The following is a 21564-nucleotide window of genomic DNA, read 5'->3' as shown; positions in this document are numbered from 1 at the left end:
CTGAGACTGAGTGCTTAATCTCATTTTATTGAAAGTGTTTAAACACATTTTACAAGTAGTACCCAAGTGTCCACTGAGACTGTTTTCTAATCAAAGACATCTTATCGTGGGTCTTTATGGACAGTAAAAGTCAGATACTAAAGAGATTTTTTTTTGTACTTAAATCTGAAATGTGACGCTGTTGGTATTAAAAAAAAACAAACAAAAAACCCCAAACAAGGACTCCCATAATCACAAGCAGCAATTACCAAATCATCTGAAGAGAGGAAAAAGCAGGGCTGTATAATACAATGGCCTATGTTACAGACAATGTCAACCAAAATACTGCAGTACTTTTACAAAGAATAAAGTAAAACACCAAAATAAATTGAATAAAAAGCTTTCACGATGCAGGATGGGATTGTAGTGAAGCTTTCTGCAGTCCCCCTGACAGCAAAGAGCTTGATGAGAATTTTTCTCCATCCATGTTAGCTGAACGTAGGACCTATACAAGAAAAAGAAAAAAAAAAATCTTTAGAATCTTCTTACGTGTTGCATCTGAAGCACGTATCAAACTTGAAGCCGCTGATGCTTCCCAACTCACTAGTGGTCATCACCACCGTTGCTGGTTGGGTCCTCGGTTGTACGGTGCGCGCTGACGCATCACTCTCATGTTACGGTATTTGGACACGATACTGTAACTCTTTCTGAACACTGGTCTCTGATTCGGGAAAGGACGCGGCACCAAGCTCTCCTTTTTCAAAAACAAACAAACATGTAATGAAGAATTCGTTTTAAAGAACGAATGCTTCTTTTCCAACAAGAGAGATGATCTCTCTACTTACCATGAGTGGTCTTCTAAAATTCCCAGACAGTTCAGGGCCCATCCTCCGTGGACCACCAGTGAACTTTGTTCTCTGTAAAAGCACAATGGTAAAAGCTGAGTATATACAACATTTGTGTGATTGTACTGTAATCACAATACAAATTAGTTTTACATTTTCCAAAACATTACTGCTGTTTTTTTAAACTAGTTTCAATGTCAGGATGCTATAAAGTGTTAATAATAGTTTATCTTCATACCTCTGCAAGCTCAATATAGTCAGAGTTGGTTGATATGGACAAAACTTTTATCACAAAAGAGAAATCGGTCTGCATTACTAGCTGCAATAACCAGTCTATTCACCAACTCTTAAACTTATCAAAAATAAATGTTAAAATAAAATGTCCTTGAAAATTGGGAAACTTATGATTTTTGTTTTAAATTTGAGAACAAATTAAATATCTAGCATTATTAATCATGTCTTGAAAATCTGAGAACAGCAGCTAACATCATTTAGGCTTTCTATCAGTCACCGCACACATTTACTTTTTCTACAATACAAGTATTTGGATAAGAATACTTAGCTTCAGGTTTAGCACATGTCTTTTTGCAGATAACAGAAACATGTCCATTATGATTGGCTGTTGTGGTGGCGTAACGACACCCTTAAGTAATGTCTGACATGTCTGAATTTAAAAGCCTACAATTTTCAACACTGACATTCTTTCCCTTTAATAAAGTACTCTGTTTTATAGCCCAGCATTAAATTTTATGATTTCACTGAAAACATCTACATTAACATGCAGACTATATAGTTTCTTTCATATTTGATCTTGCAAATATATTTAATTATAATTACTTTAAGTTATTAATGCAGACTGACATTGTTTTACACAAGTTTCTGATTATTACTGTACATTTAGAGCAGTCTGTCTTTATGGATGATCTTTTCTTCAGCACTGTTTCTTTCACTCACTTGCATGGGTCCGGGTCCGGGTCCTTTCCTTAAGGGTCTCCCAGGTCTGTAGCTGTCATGCATCATATTAACAGGCCTACAAAAAACAAATAGCCATCAGAAACCTGAAGAATACCTTATTTTTATGCTTCTGTGAAATCATACATTTTTCCCATACAACTAAAAGAGCATGAGGCTGTTACAGCAGTCTTTGAAAAAGACTGAACCTCCCAGTAAAGCAAGAACACCGCCTCGAACACTGGCATAGTTCTTTCCAATGTACCTAAAGACCCTCTTGTCCAAATATTCCTGTTTTCTGTCTTCAGGAGAAGATCTGGTATCACTTGACTTAGAGAGGCGTCTGTTTGGTGTGGTATCGGCATCTGAACTGTGATCTAAAACAAACAAAAAACATTTGAAGACACTACTTAAAACAGTTGACACCTTCAACAGATTATCAGATGAAAATTAAAATAAAAAATTAGAAATAAGACAAGTACACAAAAACCTGACTTACCACTCTTTGACTTTGGGCTACGGCCCTTTGGAGGCGAGCAGTCCTTGGAGGAGCTCGGTCCTGGTGGCCAGTGCGACAAAACGACAAGATCACGTTTCTCTATGGGAGAAGATCTGAGGAGAAAGTCACAGAGGTGGTGTTGAGAACACCAGTTCTGAACATAAATAACTTGAAATCTCTGAATAAAAACAGACCTCTAGTACAAACTAAAAGAAAGCCTGGCGGCTCTTAAGTAATGCAATTTAAACCAGTAATGAACAAAACTGTTTTGTATGCTGACAATTCAAAAAGCCACGCATCGCTTGGGTACTTACAAAAAACCCATGGAATGTCCATGCTCCTTTACTCCTATTTTTGTACCCTGAATCAATCAGTGCTCTCTTCATTTACTCAGTGATTGACAGAGGAGCCAAATGTTGGACGACGTTAAGAGATCAGATCAAGTCTTCTATCATCCCTCTTTCACAAGTGCAGGAAGGCAATGCATTTTCCCCCCCCCCCAATGTCAGAATGAATTTCTGAAGGCTTTATAATCAGACCACACCATGTTGTTCCTTTAGTCATCTTCAGTTTTCATCATCCAAAGGGCTTCCCCATGCTTTAAAGGTGAGATTGGAGTCACCAAGTGATCTATAGTTCTGAAGGTAGAGGCACAGCTTGTTTTTTTCTTAGTTTCAAGAGATGATCTAAAGGTTGTCTGTTCACAAACAAGTCCAGGTTTAGAGAGGACTTGAGGCTTTTTAGTGCCAACAAAGGAGGCTTCCATCCAATCATACTCTTCTTAAATGTAGGGATGTTAGGTATATTGGAAGAAAAGGCTGGGATCAGTTTGCCAGTTCTGCCATCGATGGGCTACAATGGCACTCAGTTTTCCTCTTCCATTGTAGTTTAAACTTACATTTGGGTAGATCAGGGATATTCGACGGAGAATGTTGGTTTGGGGGGGGGGGGGTTGGTTCCTGAAACTGACAAGGTAGTGTCTTTACAGGTTGGCATTCACAAGTTTGGGTTAGAGACTTTCGTTGCAGTTGCCTCGTAAAATGGCTCAAATGTTTTACTGTCCATGAGGCTTGTGATCCACACATTTATTATTTGATTTGGGTCAGACATCAGACGGGACAGGTAACCTGATAGTCCAGCTCACGTTCACGCTGATTTAAATAAAAATAAATAACAAGATGTGACGCAGATGCAAAGAGAAAGCTGATCTTGTATCTGTTCTCTTTTAGTATCCCATTAGGATTGAGGAGTCTTGTAATATCTTTCCATTCTTTTGCATCCATTGGTGTCAAATCTATGGGCCTCACTGATATTGCGTACCTTTGTGATCTCAGTGCTTTTTCCAAAAAATTTAAGGTGTCATATCAAGACATTTCATATAAGGAAGGGTGATCTGATGTGATTTGTCCATGGCGTAGCTCTACAGTTGCCGATTTAACTTGTTGATGTGATTATCCCTCATGCATTTCATTAGAAAATTTTCAAATAATTCTCCAGAACTGACATGATAGTTATGTGGGGTATGTCAGAAAAGATGGGGTGCTATGAGACCGTTTCTTATGAAGTTGTGGTGACTGCAGAGCAACAGTTCCAGCGCTTAGATCCACTGCATGAAGTGCAAGTAGCAGTTTGGCTCCTCTTCATTGTGCTGATTGGCAATGATGTAGCACCACTGAGCTTCATGGTTACGTTTGTCCAAACCATTTGATTCTGATAAGCTGATCCAGTCCTTCTGCTGAAAATGAATTTGCTTCACTTCTGTCTGACACAGAGTGGCTAAAATGCCTGGAAGTTCCACAGTGTCTGCATACTGGACGCACACATCTGATGAAAGCTCAAGGAGAAAAAGTCCCGACTGTGGTAAGTGCTAGATTTTCGGAGGCTTTTTTGGTTGTTTTTAAAATTTTTGCTCAATTCCTTGTCTCTGGTTTTAAATATTTTATGTTTTCCAGATTCAAGCATTAGTTTGTTTACTGGATTATTTGAAGGGAACAAATTAAGGGTTATGGCTTAGCTAATTAATCACTGCAAATAAATGCTACTATGAACAGCAGCCATGTTAACCAGTGTCCCAGTTTATTTGAGATTTACTGGCTTTTTGGTCTCTGCAATCATCCTCCGTCTTGAAATTATGACTGTATGTGCAGCTTTCTTCTTGCCTCGTCTTACGATTTTTCTGTCTCATATCCTAACACCCTGAACAGCAATTAGTCATAAAACAATGTAAAGCTTTCAGATTTCTTTTTCTGCAAGGAAATACGCATTTTAAGGCAACAATCGCCGTACTTAGTGACAATCGCACCATTTTCGGGAGGCTGTGATAAAATTTCAGCCCAATGGAGCCTTCAGCAGCACAGTGACCTCGTCTTCTGATTTGCGCCATTTGTTTTGAGGTTATGGTGGGCTGCTTAACTGCTTCTTGATAGAGCATAGACATAATGTGTTTCCTTATCTGGAGAGCCGAGTTAGGAGCAGGGAGGTTGGATAGGAAGCTCTGTGCAAGATCAGAACTTGACAACGCGATGACCACGACTGCTGTGGTATGTATATTCGCCTGTTCTCCTTCATATATATATATTAGTATTATATATTGTTCACCGGGATCTCTCGTGAACACACTTCTGAACACCATGTTTCCACTAAGGTGAAGCATGTAATTACAGTTTAGGCGATGCCAAATGCGGTCCTCTTCACGCCCATCATTTATCTTGTTTTGCATACAGCGACATATTGTTTTACATGAGAGCTGTTAACATCAATTTGCGGATGAAAAGGGCTTCAGAATATGCTGACGAGCACTTCTTTTGAGATCAAGTCAGCAAGTGCTGACAGAAGAATCCTTTGACAGCAAAGCTCAAACTCTTCATCAAGGGGGTTATTAAATCTTTTGGTGAAGATTTAAATTAGATCCTGTGTAACAGACGCATAAAACTTCTCTCCATCCCACTTGACAGGTAGATACTCTGATACATATGTGGTGGTATGTGAAAACATTTGTGGATTTTCATCAACCGAACCACTGCTGCACATTTAGCTCATCATGACATCTCCTTTTTCCACAGTTGGGACCCCCTTTCACATAGAGACATTCTTGACCTCCTAATCATCATCAAGCCCCTGCGAACAGTGCAACAAGGAAAATACCGTACCTGTGCGCGTTCATGGACCGACGAGACTCCACCTGCTCTTTTCCTGTATCAGAGTCTCTGGAAGACTTGTTGGCACTGCTTTCTTCTCTGGGGAGTGACTGTGGGGGTTTTCCCCTTCTTGTCTCCACTTTTCTCAGGGGTACTGCATTTAATTGGAAACGTTTCTTCCTGAGAGCAAGAACAGAGCTGGCATTTCCTTGTAAAGCAGAATCACCCAGGCGAAACCTCGGTCGCACATATGGGGGTATTCTGAGCCTCATGAGTGACTCTGCTTTGACTTGTCGGCTCTTAACCAGGAAACTTCTATCCCTAAGAGACAAGGGTTTTCCACCAAATGGCCTGGGAATGCTGAGCAGTTGGGGTCTCACTCTCCGGATCTGTTTTGCATTGCCATGCTCCAGTGCTGCGTCCGAGGAGGACATGCTGATGTCTGATATCCTCCTCTTGCGGGGTCCTGCCATTTGCCTCTCCTGAGGGCCCCTGTGGTAGGAGGATGAAGGTGATGGGCCTCCTTTCCATGAAGGGGATCTGTAAGGAGGTGGGTGAGGCACATCTTGTGCCCTCTCTCTACTGTGGGATCGGCTACCCTGCCTCTCCATGGGACCACGCTGGCGCCTGGAGTCTTGCTCAGATGACCACCTGCATATCCATCAAACAATAGAGAAATCATTATAATGACAGATCCATTGCCATTTTAAGTTGGAGACGGAACTTAACTCTTAAATGACAGAAGTAAACAGGTAGGAGTACGTTTTCAAAGAGTATTTACAGGTGTGATACTCCTCAATGGCAGGTATAACCACATTTACACAGGTCCCCCCATTAACCCCCTCTAATAACTATGAGCTGGGACATAGTAGAAGTAATCATTACAGCCCCTTTGACTGGGAGGACTGGCCACCTTCAGGCCTCTGCTTTAATAATTTTACCCAGCTGGGCTTGCTGCTTCACGGCTGTACCTCTCTGTACACGAGCCTCTCGCATGCATCTCTCTGGGGTTCCTCTGTGACCCCGAGGGCCCATGTTGCCCATTATGTGAGAATGATCCAGCCTCGTGCCAGCGCTTCACGTTGTGACCCGAGTGTTCCTGAGTGGGCCTTTCTCTTGGACTGTAATTCCCTCGAGGGTCTCGACTCCGCTGCTCCTGATGAGGAAAGCCTGACTGCCTTTTGGGGCCTTTGAAAGATCCCTGGTAGCCTGGTGCAGAGCCTGGCCTCCTATCAGCTGGGTGGCCACGAAAATGCCTTGGGGAAGATGATCTGTGACCAGAGGGGTGACCATGAAAAGATGGACCTCTCTGACTATGATGTCCTTGCGCAGGACCATGAGATGATGACTGATGCTGGACTTGAGGGGAGCGGGTTGGCCTAGATGGAGGCAGCCGTCTCTGGCTATGGTGTGGTTCCATTTTAGGATGGTACGGTTGAAAGGAATCCTGATTTTGGGACCTCCAGTTATTAAAACGTGGCTCCCTTTGCTCTCCCATCAGAGGAACTCTTCTGACAGGTGGGGGTCGTCCTCTACCTCTGGATTCCCTCCAGTTAAGTGGAGGCTTTGCTGGGTAGGCCTGGGCATCTCTTCGACTTCTAGAACTGGGGTTGTAATTGCCTTCATTGTGTCCAGTAGCATGACTATCTCCATAAGGTCTAACAGGACACAAGAAACAAAAACTGGTAAGTTCCACCAAACACTTTAAATCATTTTTAAAAATGAAGTCCAGAGTTCACGTTAAGTCATTAACTTATAAACTTTATGATGAACATAACACCAGGTGATGCTAATGCAACTAGATACAACTGAAAGACATTACCTGGGCTTTAAGCGTGGTGGTCCAAAATGCGTTCGGACCATCTTTGGCAGACAGTGAATAATCTATGGACAAAAAGAAATTGAAATCATTGATCCTAATGAGATGTAATGCTAGACTCTCAAAGAGGCCTATCCTGACTTCTCGGCCATCCACATCTTGGTTATGCACTTGATGGGATTTAATAGGTAACTTTACTACTACTACTACTACTACTTACCCCCCCCCCCCCCAATACAAAGACAAGCAGACATGTGCAACATCTAAGATTGACAGATATATAGTTCCATTTACTTCCAGTTAAAAATGTAGTTTAATTATAATGGGACAAGTTGCCTTTTTAGGCTTGAAGTCCGGTTTTCATTGAAATCAATTGCAATTTACATATTCCTTCAAAACAACTACCCAAGATGGCTGCGCAGTGTCCATACTTGCTTCTAAAGAGGTTTTCACAAAAACTTAGAATCACACTTTCTAAAGGAATAAACACTAAATAGGATGTTACGAAGATATATAAAATAAAAACCCTGCAAAATAAAAAAGAGCGAGACAGGAAACGGAGAGGGTTTTCTTTTAGCGCCGACTGCTTGTCGTTTCTAACGAACATGTTTATATTCGCCTCAATTCCTCATGTTTAGAGCATCCCAGTCGTGAGAATGAGCAAGAAATTGCGATAACACCGCTATGAAAGGACCACATTTCCCACACCTCCTTTTACCAGAGCCTCTTGGCTCATTGTGGCGACCCTAATTAAACTCGACGGCTAAACAGTTTGCTACGAAAAGACAAAAACCAGGTGACCTCCATTGATACAGGCTTGATTGTATCACCGTAAATTCTAACTTAAAAACAGTACGCGTACATAGGCTGGGTGGGTGGTTTTACCATGGTGGGCGCCGTTTTAGTTTCGTCTAAAGCTGACCGTGCTTCCATTTTTGGCATCAGCTCGCTTCAGCTGTTGGTGAAAATAACACCAGACAATCACGAGTGAAAACCACCCCACGCCAGGCCCGAGTACATCGCCTCAATGTTTTGACTAGGTCAACATTTGGTTTTTTTGTTTGTTTTTTTTGAAAAAAAGAATAAACTAAAAGCGCATCTAATTGCAAAGTTAGCTGAGCATAGCTAGCTACTTGGGATATTTCGTTAGTTGGTAACGTCCCTACGCTAACCTTCCAAAATGACATTCACCCGAATCCTTTCATAGGAGTAACAACACGTTACACAAAATAAAACAAAAGGTTCACCAATGCGTGCAATTCGGCCATTTCGAGAGGTACTTACCTAAACGCAACGGAAGAGTGAAAGACGAACGTTGAGCACGACACAGCACTCGTCGTCTCACGGCCTTCTTCTTCTTCTACTGCTTCTCCTTGTATTTTACTCGGCAGTTAGCGAAAAGCGTAAAGGCGCATTAGCGCCACCTTCTGTGTCATGACTCTATCGTAGCAATCATTTTAGTTTAAATAATATAGCATAAACTGAAGGATATCCTACCCACCGCAAGAAGTCAGTAAATAAATAACGCGAAACAGGCAAAAAAAAAAAAAACTGTTATCAACATGGTGCAAGTAAATAATCACAGTCATTGTTCATTTCAGGGTTTTGCAGACTGCTGAGTGCTTATGATCCTCAGCACCCGTGCTTCATATAATAGGCACACATGACCACAGAGCCAAAAAAGTCGAAATTCTCAGTTTTGCGCTTTATTGTTTCAGATATCCATGCTAATCATGCACAATGTCTACAGTAATTACATACGCTAGGTGACTGACACTGGTTTCATGTATGGCAATGAGCAAGCGTGAATACTTCTTTGATGTGGCATTGTGTATTATTAATTCATAACCATTTCCAGTCCTCCAGCTGTTTGAATATGCAAAATATATATAGATGTGTATATCAAACCATAACTCAGATATATGATTTATATTTCAATGTGGCTACTTTGCATAAGACTGTTATATGGCCATTGATTTGGGTTGTTTGACAACAAAAACTAAATGTCACTTCTTAACTGCACTGAATGTCGACATTACTGTCTACACCATGGCAGACATGATGCATTTCAAACCAAGTTTCAAGTATTACAGGTCACAGACACACAACTATCCCAGTGATCAAGTTAAGATAAACACAAAATAAGCACTGAAGTAAAGCAGCTGCTCAGTCCCAGATAAGGCATCTCTACTGAAAATACATTTTAACGCAATACAGAAAGTGAATGTCACTGAATTGTTGAAGAAGTGTTCATGATCTCAGATGTAAGGGGGGGGGGGGGGGTCAGCAGTAAACAGTATCTTTGAAGCTACAGGCCAGATCATTTGCAAGTCGCTCAGCAAAGATTCCTGTCCCTGCGCCCTTCAGTCCTTCAGTCCAGTTCAGTATCCAGACATAGAGGGAAATTTCTGTTTCACAGATAAGTTAGCACTGGGTCCAACACAGCAAGGCACTCCTACCGATATCTTTTTAAATAACAAGAAGTTTAAGGCTGCCTTGCTTTCTTGATTTCTGTATATTTGTAGAAGACTGGTTCTGCTCTGCAACATACTGGTACTTTCTTTGCATTGGTGACATGACTTGTTTTTAGTTTGCTGCAACATTCAAGTTTACTTGGAATTTTTTAAGGTCATTTCCCTCCTCATTTGCATGCAGTTAGAAAGATTTGAAAAGGGAATAAAGGGAAAATATCAAGATTATAGTTTGCTGGGACAGAAAGTAAATAATACATAGTTGGAGTAGTCTGCCTGGATTTTAGTTTGTTACATAAATCCAATATCAATACACACACCAGTAACATTGCTAGCATTAAAAATAAACCTGTCATGAACATTAAATAGTCTTGCCTTCCCAGCAACACTTTGAATATCGTTTAAAGGCTTAGGAGGGTGTTTGGAAAGGCTACAGTCATCAGTGCTCTGAGCAGGCTTTAATACAACATGAAAATGAACTGGGAGCCAGTAAGGAATCTGTGCAGGGCAAGCTCTTCTCTAGCTAATGTATTTAAGTAATAGTATGTTTTTGAAATTTTTCTAGTATTCAAATCCCTGATATTTTTTTCCTCCATCGGGTCACACATCTACTGACTGTCTGTCATATGTGGATACTTGTCCTCAGAACAAGTACTGCAGATTCACAACAGCTGTAATACAGTCATTTGCTATGTTATTACTAAATAGGAGATGTTTTGTTTATATTGAAGGTCATATTGTACATTTTTAGGTCAATCTCTATGGCTCTATTCCCATTATTTTAATGACACAAGAGCACATATCCAAAATGTGACATCCTTGTGAGCGTATGTGTGCTTGTGTGTGAGAGACAGAGATGGAGAGGACAGAGACAAGGCAAGCAAGAGAGGAAGAGAAAGGAATTAATCGGCTACTTGATGCTTAGTTTATTCGAGGACGGAGGTGCCATCCCAATGAGCTTTGAGTCTGAGACGGGACTGACGACACCCTCAATGAGGTTCTTGTTGCAGTCACCGATGCTGCTTTCAGAGGACAGTTTAGCATAGGTGATGCTCCCTGTCAGGTCCATCAGCTCTTCGAGGGCCCGGGTGTTACTCGTGCCGCTGCTCTGGATTTCATTGACAGGTGAGAACTCTGGGATCGAAATGAGTTCTTCCTTTGAGGCCGGGCTGAAATATGACAATGTGAGAAATCATATATATTACATATTTACACAGCCCCCCCCCCCCCACGCTCACATTTTAGTAATAAAGTGTTACCTAATGACTCACCTGACCTCCATTGACTGCACCTCATTGCAAGACCCTGTGTGCTTCACATCGAGTGGCTCCAGCTTGATGACTGGTGGTGATAGGTTTCCCATTGGAAGGGGTTTTACGGGAGGTCTACCAACCCCAAGCTGGGACCCTCCTTTATCCTTTCCCCCAGCTTTGTCAGCTGATGGCACATCCACGCTCTGCTCTTTGCTTGCTTCAGCTGTTGGAGCACTCCTCTTCAAGGCACTTCCTCCAACCTTTCCTCCACTATTCATCATAACACCCTCTCCCCTCAGCTTTGTGGGGTCTTTCATGATTTGGTCTGTGACATTAACACTTGCTCTGTGCTGCTGGTTTACATTCATTTCCATCTCTCCCCTCTCTTGCTGGAGTACACAGGCTTTGGCTACTTTAAGGTGGCTGCTAATCTCTTCCCTGGTTTGTCTTGTCTCAGATTTCTTGTCAGGAACACTGTGCGTCACGAGATGAGTGTTGTTTTTTACTTGCTTATGATTGTCCATCTGTGCTGCTGCTGTGACTGTGTCTGTCTTACTGAGAGCAGTGTCCTTTATTTTGACCTGAACTATGACCTGCTCTTTAACCTGAAAGTCAACCTTTTTGGTTGCTGGCTCTTTAACGTGAGCATTGCTTTGAATAGTCTTTATATTACCTGTGAAGAATTAAAAGATTTATCTTTTACAGTGGGCTTTCCTTTGTGTCGACTGTCCAGTTCAACATTAACATTTAATTTAAGTTTTAACAGAAGATATCACAGATGTCATTACCCACAGCATCGGCTTAGCAGGTAAAAAAAACAAAAGGACAGCTCAAATAAAGCATAAGCTCAGATTGTGCAGAGCAGCCCGCTAGAGACAGAGCTGAATAAATCTTCCAAGGGCATTTTCAAGAGCGGCTAATTTTACAGTCAGCTCCCTTGGCACTTCACTGAAAGGTGCCCTTTCAGCACCAGGAAGGAAGTCCGTGTCTCCTCATACGCCACCAAACGTTGCAGAAACACCATGAAAGATTTTAAATGCTTAGAAATGTGGCTTCATCAGCTGAGGGTCACACTCATTCTTCTGAATAATCAAAGCCAAAGCACCAGAACAAGCCAAATCATAAAAATGTAGATGCTGTGGCACATGCTCAAAATTAGCTACTGCAAATTCATTCAAGCTAAATCAGTGGTTCTCAAAGTGGGGTCCGGGGGAATATCCATAGCCATCGGGGTGACATTCAGGGTGCAACAAACCCTTCTCACTGCTGCATAGCTTGGTTGAGTTGGCTGACATGCTGAGTTTGGTTTTCTTGAGAGCTGAAACGGGATGGCCAGTATGCACTACGTCTCGTCAGATGTAAATGAAGTCAGACAGGAAGACAATTTTGTATTTGGATCCTAGTCACATTAAGGGTATGCTGAAAATATACAACTGTTTTGCACCTAAACCAACTGAAATGCGTTGGTGTTTAATACCAGGACACAGGCGTGGAAACACACAGTTGCAATGACACTCTGAATGGGACTGTTAGAAGCTTGTGGCTTATTGGTGCTGGGACTACGAGGGGACCCTTAGAAAATGTGCTCCCTTGTAAGGAGCAGCTGCCCTGGCACCCAAAAGTTTGAGAACCCTTGAATTAAATCATAAACCTTGCATGCCCTGATTGCTTCTTTACAGCAGAGCACAGTAAGCAGGACCAGCAAGCAAAACTTAGCAGATCAGCAGGGGGGGACTGAATAACACACTAACCTGGTGGCGAGACGTGCTTTGTCTCCACCTGTTCCTCCATCTGATTCAGCGCAGAACAGAGACGATCAAGTAAACATTTAAGGCAATCAGGACACTCAACCAAAGTATCACCAATGATAGAATTTAATAAAGATAACAACATGAGAAAGTTGTAATAAATTAAAGTCAAAAGAAAAAAATATCAAACAGTCAGCGGGTGCTTAAAGGCAGCAGGTCTACTGTATGAGGACAGAAGCTGTCTCTTACAGTACCTTCGACTCAGCTTCACCCTTCCTAGTTCTCTTCATAATCTCCTCAATTCTCTGGAAAAGAATATCAATATTCAATCACTCTGGGAACTTTCCAGATATTCAAACAGATATTTCAAGAGAAGAAATGCAATCTGAATACAGCAGTTGACTTGTCTGTGTCTACAGTAACCTTTTTTCTTTGTTGCCGCTCCTCTTCCTCTTGCTGTGTCTGCAGTTCTCTGTCTTGCCGTTGACGCTCCACATCCTCTTGAGCCAGGACTTTGGCTTTTTCTCTCTGTTGAGAGCAAGAAGATCCATACATAGCCAAAGACTGCAATGATTTATACAGTAATCCAAAATTTTTAAAGACAAGAAAGCTACAAAAATCTAAATGCAGAATAATTAGCAATAATAACAGACCAGCACTTTATAAAGACCACTGACCTCTCTGTCCATCTGGGCCTGTAGCTCCTTCTCCTGCTGTTCCTTCTTCCGTTTTTCTTCTTCTTGTTTCAAATGAGCGTCTGCCTCACGCCTTCCTCTCTCTTTCACTTGCTGATTCACTGGCTCCTGCCGTTGCTGCTCCTGTGCAAGTTGCTTCCGTTCCTCTGGTAACCTGATCCACATGCATATGAATTTGTCATCAACATGTTTTACGTGTATTCCAGACCTTATTTAAGGTCATTCCAGATCAATCAACTCACCTTCCTTCTTCTTCTTGCTGCTCCCGTTTTTTCTCCTCCAGTTCTTTCTGAGCCCGAGCCTGGCGCCTACGCTCAGCCAGCAACCTGCTAGCCTCCTCTGCATTTGATGTGCCAGCAGCCACCTTGCCTGTGCATGGTGCTGCTTCTATCACATAAACAAACATGGAGTAAGACTCTTCCATATGTAGTAAAACTGAATGTAAAGGGGGGAAAAAAAGGAACTTATAGAATCCACCTTTTTTCTTGTCTCCATCCAGAAAATTGCTCTGTGTCATCATCTCTAAGGGATCTCCTTTGGAAGTCAGCTGGTTTCCTCTTTCAGGCGACTGACATTTTTCAATAGTGTCTCCTTTGAGGTACTTATCGGAGGATTTGGTTTTAGCGATTTCACTACTGGCCATATTCTTCTGAGCTGGTGGAGATGAAATTAAGCTGTTGATGTCAGCGCTCTTTTTCACTGCAGTGTCAGCTTTGGTGCGCTCGCCCTTTTTTCCCACCTTGTCATTTTCTGCTTTTCTATTATTACTCGGGTTGGGGCGCTGTCTTGTCGGTGAGTAATGGTACTGATGTGCATTGCTAGGAGACTGGGCGCGAATCCTAGGCACACAGAAGGAGATGTCCAGCTTAAGAATATAGTTTTATAACAAACTGAACAAAGTACTGCTCATGCTCAGAGATACATTTGCCCACCTTTTACCAACAGTTTAGCTTACTTGGAAGGGGTGGGAGGGGAAGCCAAATGTTTGGTGAAACTGGCAGGAGATTCAGATCTTCTCACAGGGGACCCACAACCTGGGGATGCAGTTCTTCTCTCTCTGCGCAGCCGCTCTTTCTGTAAGAAGTGTTAGCTTCATTTAAATCATAGCCTGTATCCACTAATGTCTCGTTCTTAAAGATGTTGTCCAAGGTCTAACCTTTGGGGTGTTGGGAGTGGACTGAGAGCCTCCCTGAAGTCCAGCTCTGTTGTGATCTACACGGTTCACCGAGGTGTGGAAAGGTGATCTGTGAGGGCTGCAGGGTGCTGCATGATGACAGAAATAAATCTTGGTGAATGATACTCACTGATAGAGAGATAAAGACACAGCAGTAGCAGTAAAAGTACTGGACAGCACGTGCTGCATACAACTAAAGCTTACACCCTTATTTTTACAGCAGAAAATAAGCTACAGGAGGCCTTCATTTTTTTTTTAAAACACTGCATTTCCTCTCTCTGATTAAAAGGAAGGCATCGAGCTTTCAGGTTAGGATAAGCAAAGTCTAATGTAGAAAACATTTCACTGCATCTGCATTTTTGTGATTCAGCCATCAGTCAGACATAATAAGGTATTAACACTTTCATTTTAGCAATTAACCCATGCACTACAGTGTACTACAGTGCAGCATGATGCAACCACACATGTGGCAATACAGTGGCTGTGAAAAACAGTGCAGAAACCCACTCCCAACATTTGGTTTGTGACTGCAAATGAAAACAGACAGATTTTGTGCAAACTCAAATTACAAAAGCAAAGGCCCTAAACACTGACCACCTTGCAACACCCACGTCATATTTTTTTTTGCCATCTTTGCACCTTGTCATCAAGCTGAACAGTCTCTAAGGAGTGCAGTCATCTCAGTGTGGCTGTATCTGTGTCTATTTTTGTGCACATATTTTTATTCTAGGTCACTTACGATTAATCTCTGAAACCGCCTGCTCCAGGGACCCAAAGGCAGCACCACTTAGCTGCTCTTACTCTGAAAACCTAATTTCAGGTTATCACAATAAAACACCCCGACCCATCTACAAACTCTGAAACACCCTCCAGCATTTCAGACCCAGAATCCAGAGTTTAACTACAGAATTTAAATACTAATCCAGAAGTTGTTTTCTGGATTACAGGAATGTCCCTGCCACAGTGAAACACAGCAAAAAAAAATCATATACAAAGGCTTGATGATGATGAATTTATGGAGGAAACAAGTTTAAACTAACAAGATTCAGTCTGTGAAAAAGCTGACACTGTGCACTTTTATTTTCCTCTTTCTCCTGCATGGTGGTCTACTCGCAGATGTGCTGCAGAGTTGGCAAAGAAAAGCAAACTGAAATACTTCTGCGTGCTTTTATGTGAAAATTACGTTACATCAGATTAAGACAAGTATTTTAGGATAAAAGTTTAGAAACATGACAGCAAAACCTCTTTTTCTGATAACATCTTTGTCTTGATTTCAATCCCTGAAGGCATAGTACTGTGTTCACAGTGCTGTGCCTCTATGCTGTCTTTGCAAATAACTCAAATGTAAAAGCCACTGCAAAAACATACACAATGAGGCCTGCAAAACATACAAAAGCAAAGAAGCTATAAAACTGAGCAAAAGAGTAACTTAACAGGCGTGCGTTACAGAAAGAAAAAGTTGCCGGACACAAAGCACACGGTAACTCTTGGATGAATAGGTGGGGTAATGGATTTGGGAGGCAAGGGGGGCTAAACTTTACCAGATTCGCTGACAGCAGGAATGGGGGAGGCAATGCCATGGGAAAAGGCGGAGGCAGCAGAGAGAGGGAGTGGGGGATTCTCACAGTCACCTATAGGCAGCGGGCGGAGCAGAGCAAACAGAGCATTTGTGAACAGTTTATCTGAGCAATTCCTCATCCAGTTGTAGAGACCAGCAGGGATGCTGTGAAGCCATGTAACAGAAACATTTTTTTCTTTAATTTAAAGCTTCAATTTGTAGTTTTTGCATATTTTTGAGTGTATAAACATGGAGTTAGTGTATCAACTACTTTGCTTCATTCATTTGCAGACGTTTGAACAGACAGTTCTCTCCAAAATCAAACTGACATGTTTTTATTCTGGCCCATATTATCCATTGTCTTCCCTTGTGTAGTGCCAAAAGACACACACATAAAAGTGAGGTGTGTCTTTCCAGAAATCATGTTCCTGATACTCAGTAGAAATCCACAAACTTTGTTGCATGCAATTTATTTTCTGTCTATCAACCCACACCTGCCTACTGTATAGAAGGGTGTGTGTATCTACCTATGACGACAGACTTGCGTCAGTGTGACAGGATGCAAACATTAGCCCCCTCAGCTGAGCTCTAATATCAGCTATACTGTATGCATGCTTCTTTTGGTTGGCAGGTGTAGTTTAGTAGAAAGAAAATAGTTCCTACATGAAACAAGGTTTGGATTTTTTCCTGGAAAGAGACAAAGTTGCATACGAATGAGGATGGGGGGACATTTGTCACTACCGAGCAGAGGAACTGTCCTTCAAAAAGATGCTGATTAGCGATACACCCGTGCTGTGTAATTCCACCATGTCTTTGCAGAAAAACAGGAAAACATCTCTGTTCACGCGCATTTCAGAAGCCAGGCTGTCAGCCATGATCAACCCTCTTTAACACACACATAGTGTTTGTCTGTGTTATGTTATCTAACAGAAATACAGCAAAATGTAGCTGCAGTGTCTTTTCAGTATTCTGCTATTTCAGACCATCCCACAATATGCTTCCATGCTTCTTTGTTCTCAGGAAAAAAAAACCCAGACTATTCTTACCTGCTCCTTGATGGTAGCCTCTGCTGCAGCGTTTTGTCCTCTGCTCCAGCTGGAGGCTGCGCTCCAGAGAGCGTTTCATCAGGGCCTCGAGACGCTCCTGAATGCAGCACAGCAGAGGTGACTTTTACACAAACATTACAACTTCACCATACTCACCGATCACAAACACACAACAACAAAATGCTGACCCGCTCCTCCTCGAGCTGCTGCCTCCTCTTTTCCTCCACTGCAGCTCTGCGGAGATCCTCTTTCTGCCTCTGCTCCTCCAGCCGCCTCCAGCGTTCCTCCACTGTGCGTTCATACTGCAGCCGAGCTCTGCGCTCCTTCTCCCTGATTAGCTGTTCCCGGGCCGCTGAGAGAGACAGAGTGTCTTTTTGCTCTTTGCTTGTTCATGCATCACACATACCATGACTTTTCTTCTCTTTAGTAAATTGGTTTGGTTCAATTTAATTTGGTTAAGTTGAGTTTGTGTCTCTATCCACGCCTAAGATGAAATCATGAAGTGAGAAAACCCGGTCATCATGAGGTCACCGCTGGCGCTGCGGGATTATCTGCGAGTAGGAGACCTACTTTTGCGGACTTTTCTACCTTAAACTCTCTAAAGTGACACAGCACATCATATCAAAAACCCAGTGAACTCAAAGTGCATCCTCTAGCCCTTCTATAACCAATTAGACTGCAGAAGAAGGGGGGAAAAAACGAGTGACTGAAACTGGAAAGGAACAAAAAGCCAGAGGCCAATAGAAAACAAAACAAAAACCAGGACATCACCTACCCAGGCTTCTCTCCCTCTCCTCTCGCCGCTCCTTGGCTAAACGCATCCTGTCGTCTGTCCTCAAGTAACCCTCCAGAACTGAAAGAGGAAAGATATTAGAGAGCAAAAACAGGGCAGTGGCAATAAAAGAGAAAAATAAAACAAAAACAAAAGTTGAAACTTACTTGGTTTACCTCCATGGTTGCTGCTGACATTAGCAGGTAGGTGGGAAGGGGAAGCGTGCCCATTCATGTGTAGCTTCTTCTCTGTGTTAGATGGGGCTGGTTGGAGGGATGGAGGGAAAGGACACTCAGCTTTGCATAAAGTGGGGTGACATCAGTGCACTGCTACTTTCTCATCAGCAGAGGGAAACATTCATTCAGCTTGATTAGGGGCTTCTGTGTGGCAAAATGCTCAGTCAAGAAGTGCCAATACAAGCAAGACGGGAGGAAACTATCCTCCATGTGGGAGTCAGTCCACATATGCTGACTGTCGCTTTTTGTTATTGTTGTTGAGCGTTCACAAGCCGCTCCTCCATTCACCGATAACAGCAAGGCCCTCAAGCACGCTGCCCTAATATTCGCAGGCTTGCAGTCTATAAGCAATTGTGCAAAAGTCCAAATGATTGGAGAGTAAGTGAATTTAATCCAGATTAAACAGATTAATGGAAGGAAAAGTGTGATTCATGTGACAGAAGCCAGAAAGGATTACTCACTGTTTTTTCCAGTCCGGGCTGGAGAGCTGTGACTGTTTGTTGGAGATTTCTTGTCAGGAAGTAGAGTGATGGATGGCGGTGCCATCTTTTCACCTAAAGCACAAAACAAAGCAACACTTGGTGTGTTCATCTAAACGATACGGTCATTTTACTACATCAATGTCACAAAATCACTGTGTGAACGGAAAAGCTTGCCTGTGTACTTATATTGGTAAATACACTGGAGTGAACAGGATTTATGAAGAGGTTTTCTATCTATCTATCTATCTATCTATCTATATCGATCGATCGATAGATAGATGATAGATAGATCCATTTGGTCCATGAAAGTATGTTTATGGAACTGTGATGTCATATTTGTGACATATTTCTGCTGCTCTCTTGGCCAGATTTATCTTGAAAAACATATTTTTTTATTCTCACTAACACTTTCCACCCAAATAAACAAAGGAAATGTAACAGTCACTTTACCAAAAACTGATTGGAGCTTCTAACATGTGACAGTGATATTCCTTTTTCGTTCAAAGTAACTTCATGAGACATATGTTTGGGATATTTTTCACACATTATAGGCCAAAAACTCATTTATAACACTTTAAATTCCCACATTCTATTTTTGCACAACACTTGTGCACAGCAAAATAAACCACAGTCACATGATGTGTTCTCATTTTAAGTCTTTTCCCTTAATAAATAGATTGACACCCATAAATTACAGTAATAAGTCAGAATATAAACCCTTTTGGATTTTAAGATTTAGAACAAACACATTTTCTAAATGCTCAAGAGTCAAAACAAACACATTAAGAAAGAGTACTTTATTGATCCCCGTGGGGAAATTCCTCTCTGCATTTAAACCATTCACTCAGTGAAGCAGTGGGCAGCCATTGGGCGCCCGGGGAGCAGTGTGTGGGGATGGTACCTTGCTCAGGGGTACCTCAGGGTAGCTGTTCAGGGGAATCGAACCCCCGACCTTCCGATCATGGGGCCACCACTCTACCTAGCTATCCCTGCCCCTTGATTAATGATCAAATATTATACTGTGAGATGACTATTGTCCTGAAATGAATCCTGAAATAAGTCAGTAGCACATCATCAGTGTAAAGCCCAGCCATGAAAATTTTTAATTCCACAGATTCACTCAATCGATCTGTGCGTCGCTGGCTGAACTGTCCTCACACAGCCAGTCGCTTCACTTCATCAAGTGAATTACTTCCTTTCCAGTCAGGGCTTTTATTGCCTGCTGAAATCTGGCAGACAACACAGACTCGTTTTTCTGCATGATCTGACTGACATCAGACACGAGAGCTAAACGTTAATGCTCAGCTGACTTCATTAAACATATTCCTGTGCTCACTCATCGATTTGTAACATTTCCATGATGACATGAGCTCTTTTATAGGTCACAGGTAAGTCTACCTCTGAGTAAGGTGGTTGCAATTATTGACTGTAGCTTTTATGGCTTTGAGGGTAATAAAGACCAGGTTGTCTCTGTTTTATAGAGGAGCCTGTCAGATTACTCTTAAACATTAAAAATAAATTTGTGTGTATCTATCTATCTATATGTGTGTGTGTGTGTGTGTGTGGGTGGAAGCTGAAGAGCTCATGGAGATGAAGTTGCTTTAAAAGCATTTAGAGGTGTAAATATTCAGTCCTTTTCTCTTTCTCCTGTATGAAGCAGTGACACGGGCAAATCTTTCGTCATGATAGTTAATTTGATTATTGTGCATCAGGGATATTTCTCCTCTTTCACGGTGTACAGGGTGGAAGCTAAACAAAGTGAAAGCTTATTATTCAGCTTATTGCTATTTTTATTGCACAAAGTCTGAACAGAAATGACTTCTTGTAAAATCACCCACGGGCCTCTCTTGTACCTCCACCCATTTGGACCTTTTTTGAGCGTCGTCACAGCAAACAAAACAAAAATAATGGTAATAATAATAAAGAGCAACATGGGCTCAGCATGGGAGCCCCTATCAAAGCCCTAGCATTGATATCTACCCCCACACAGCTCACACAACGACAGAAACACACAAAGAAACAACGCATTTCTCTTGCTCGCGTTTACTCTGGATTAGTGATTTAGCTTTTTTTTTTTCAATGAAAGTGAGGTCGGGCATGCACTTTACAGACATTACCGCCATCCCCACAGTGGCTATTAAGTGAGAGAGAGAAAAAAGACGCTGGAGCTGGATCATCACCGCACAGCGTCAGGCAGATAAAGCAGCAGCGCTAATATGAGTTGCGTCATGGATGAGTCTGCTTTAAATCCACGACGAGGAGTGTAAACAAACCCCACATACACCAGGCTTACCTGTGACTGCGCCGGATAAGGCGACTGTTTTCGCCATGGTAGCTATTACAGTCAGAACAGCCTACACCCAAATGTCATCCAAAGCGGGCTACAGTGATGCAGCACGGCGATCCGTTTCCCTCCAGCAGCAGTGATAATCGCAGCCACGGCGGACCAACACGAACACACAGCATTCAGCGAGGTGCCCTGAAGGTCGCTATGCGGCTGTGGTGAAACGTGGATGGAGGAGAGAGAAATGCTGCTGGGCATGAAGCGGCAATGATAAAGCGTATACAACCCCGTGTGCTCGCCAAACCACAGAGTGCGTCTGCACGGCGTGAGCGCGCACTCATACACGGGCCGTCACACATTACCGGCAGATGGAGATTTCCACTCAGTGCAAACAGCAGGCGGGCCCAGAGTGAGCACACTTTGACGCAGCGACAGATTGCGGGGAGACTATGTGTAAGCAATGTGTTGTTGTTGTTGTTGTTAATTGTAATAGCCTCGTTTCAGCAAAGATCATTTATATTAAGCTAAAACTGCGTGTCACACAACTCAAGAAAAGGCTCGTTATTGTGACAGTGATGTTTATACAGAAGTTTGTTTTGTACGAAAGACATGCAG

General features: G+C 42.3%; 2 protein-coding genes across 5 annotated transcripts; both read right to left on the bottom strand.

The window, feature by feature from the left end:
* Positions 1-11: 11 nt before the first annotated feature.
* Positions 12-8632, bottom strand: LOC147320530 (uncharacterized). 2 transcript variants are annotated; one of them, XM_086308604.1, is made up of 10 exons: positions 8515-8632; positions 7234-7295; positions 6353-7069; positions 5424-6062; positions 2275-2387; positions 2041-2152; positions 1779-1854; positions 825-896; positions 584-733; positions 12-484 (listed from the first exon to the last, which is right to left on the bottom strand). In XM_086308604.1, the coding sequence occupies exons 2-9, from the start codon at positions 7272-7274 to the stop codon at positions 593-595; spliced, it is 1911 nt and encodes a 636-aa protein (XP_086164730.1). In that variant the 5' UTR covers positions 7275-7295; positions 8515-8632; the 3' UTR covers positions 12-484; positions 584-592. The 2 variants fall into 2 exon arrangements, with proteins under 2 accessions (XP_086164730.1, XP_086164731.1); XM_086308605.1 differs by having other exon boundaries at positions 6383-7069; positions 8515-8631.
* Positions 8633-8904: 272 nt separating this feature from the next.
* Positions 8905-21331, bottom strand: map7d2a (MAP7 domain containing 2a). 3 transcript variants are annotated; one of them, XM_086308600.1, is made up of 17 exons: positions 20959-21331; positions 18645-18737; positions 18115-18210; positions 17951-18028; positions 17364-17527; positions 17176-17272; positions 16113-16202; positions 14554-14660; positions 14353-14471; positions 13875-14236; positions 13640-13784; positions 13380-13551; positions 13126-13230; positions 12957-13007; positions 12706-12745; positions 10973-11627; positions 8905-10870 (listed from the first exon to the last, which is right to left on the bottom strand). In XM_086308600.1, the coding sequence occupies exons 1-17, from the start codon at positions 20993-20995 to the stop codon at positions 10612-10614; spliced, it is 2670 nt and encodes an 889-aa protein (XP_086164726.1). In that variant the 5' UTR covers positions 20996-21331; the 3' UTR covers positions 8905-10611. The 3 variants fall into 3 exon arrangements, with proteins under 3 accessions (XP_086164726.1, XP_086164727.1, XP_086164728.1); XM_086308601.1 differs by having other exon boundaries at positions 18124-18210; XM_086308602.1 differs by lacking the exon at positions 16113-16202 and having other exon boundaries at positions 20959-21330.
* Between the last annotated feature and the right edge of the window lie 233 nt (positions 21332-21564).

This window comes from Aulonocara sp. 'chitande type north' Nkhata Bay, linkage group LG10, assembly GCF_057382095.1.
Source record: "Aulonocara sp. 'chitande type north' Nkhata Bay isolate Kocher_YH1m ecotype deep benthic linkage group LG10, A_spYH_male_GT1.1, whole genome shotgun sequence".
Lineage (NCBI taxonomy): Eukaryota > Metazoa > Chordata > Actinopteri > Cichliformes > Cichlidae > Aulonocara > Aulonocara sp. 'chitande type north' Nkhata Bay.
This window is presented reverse-complemented; position numbering and strand designations above follow the sequence as displayed.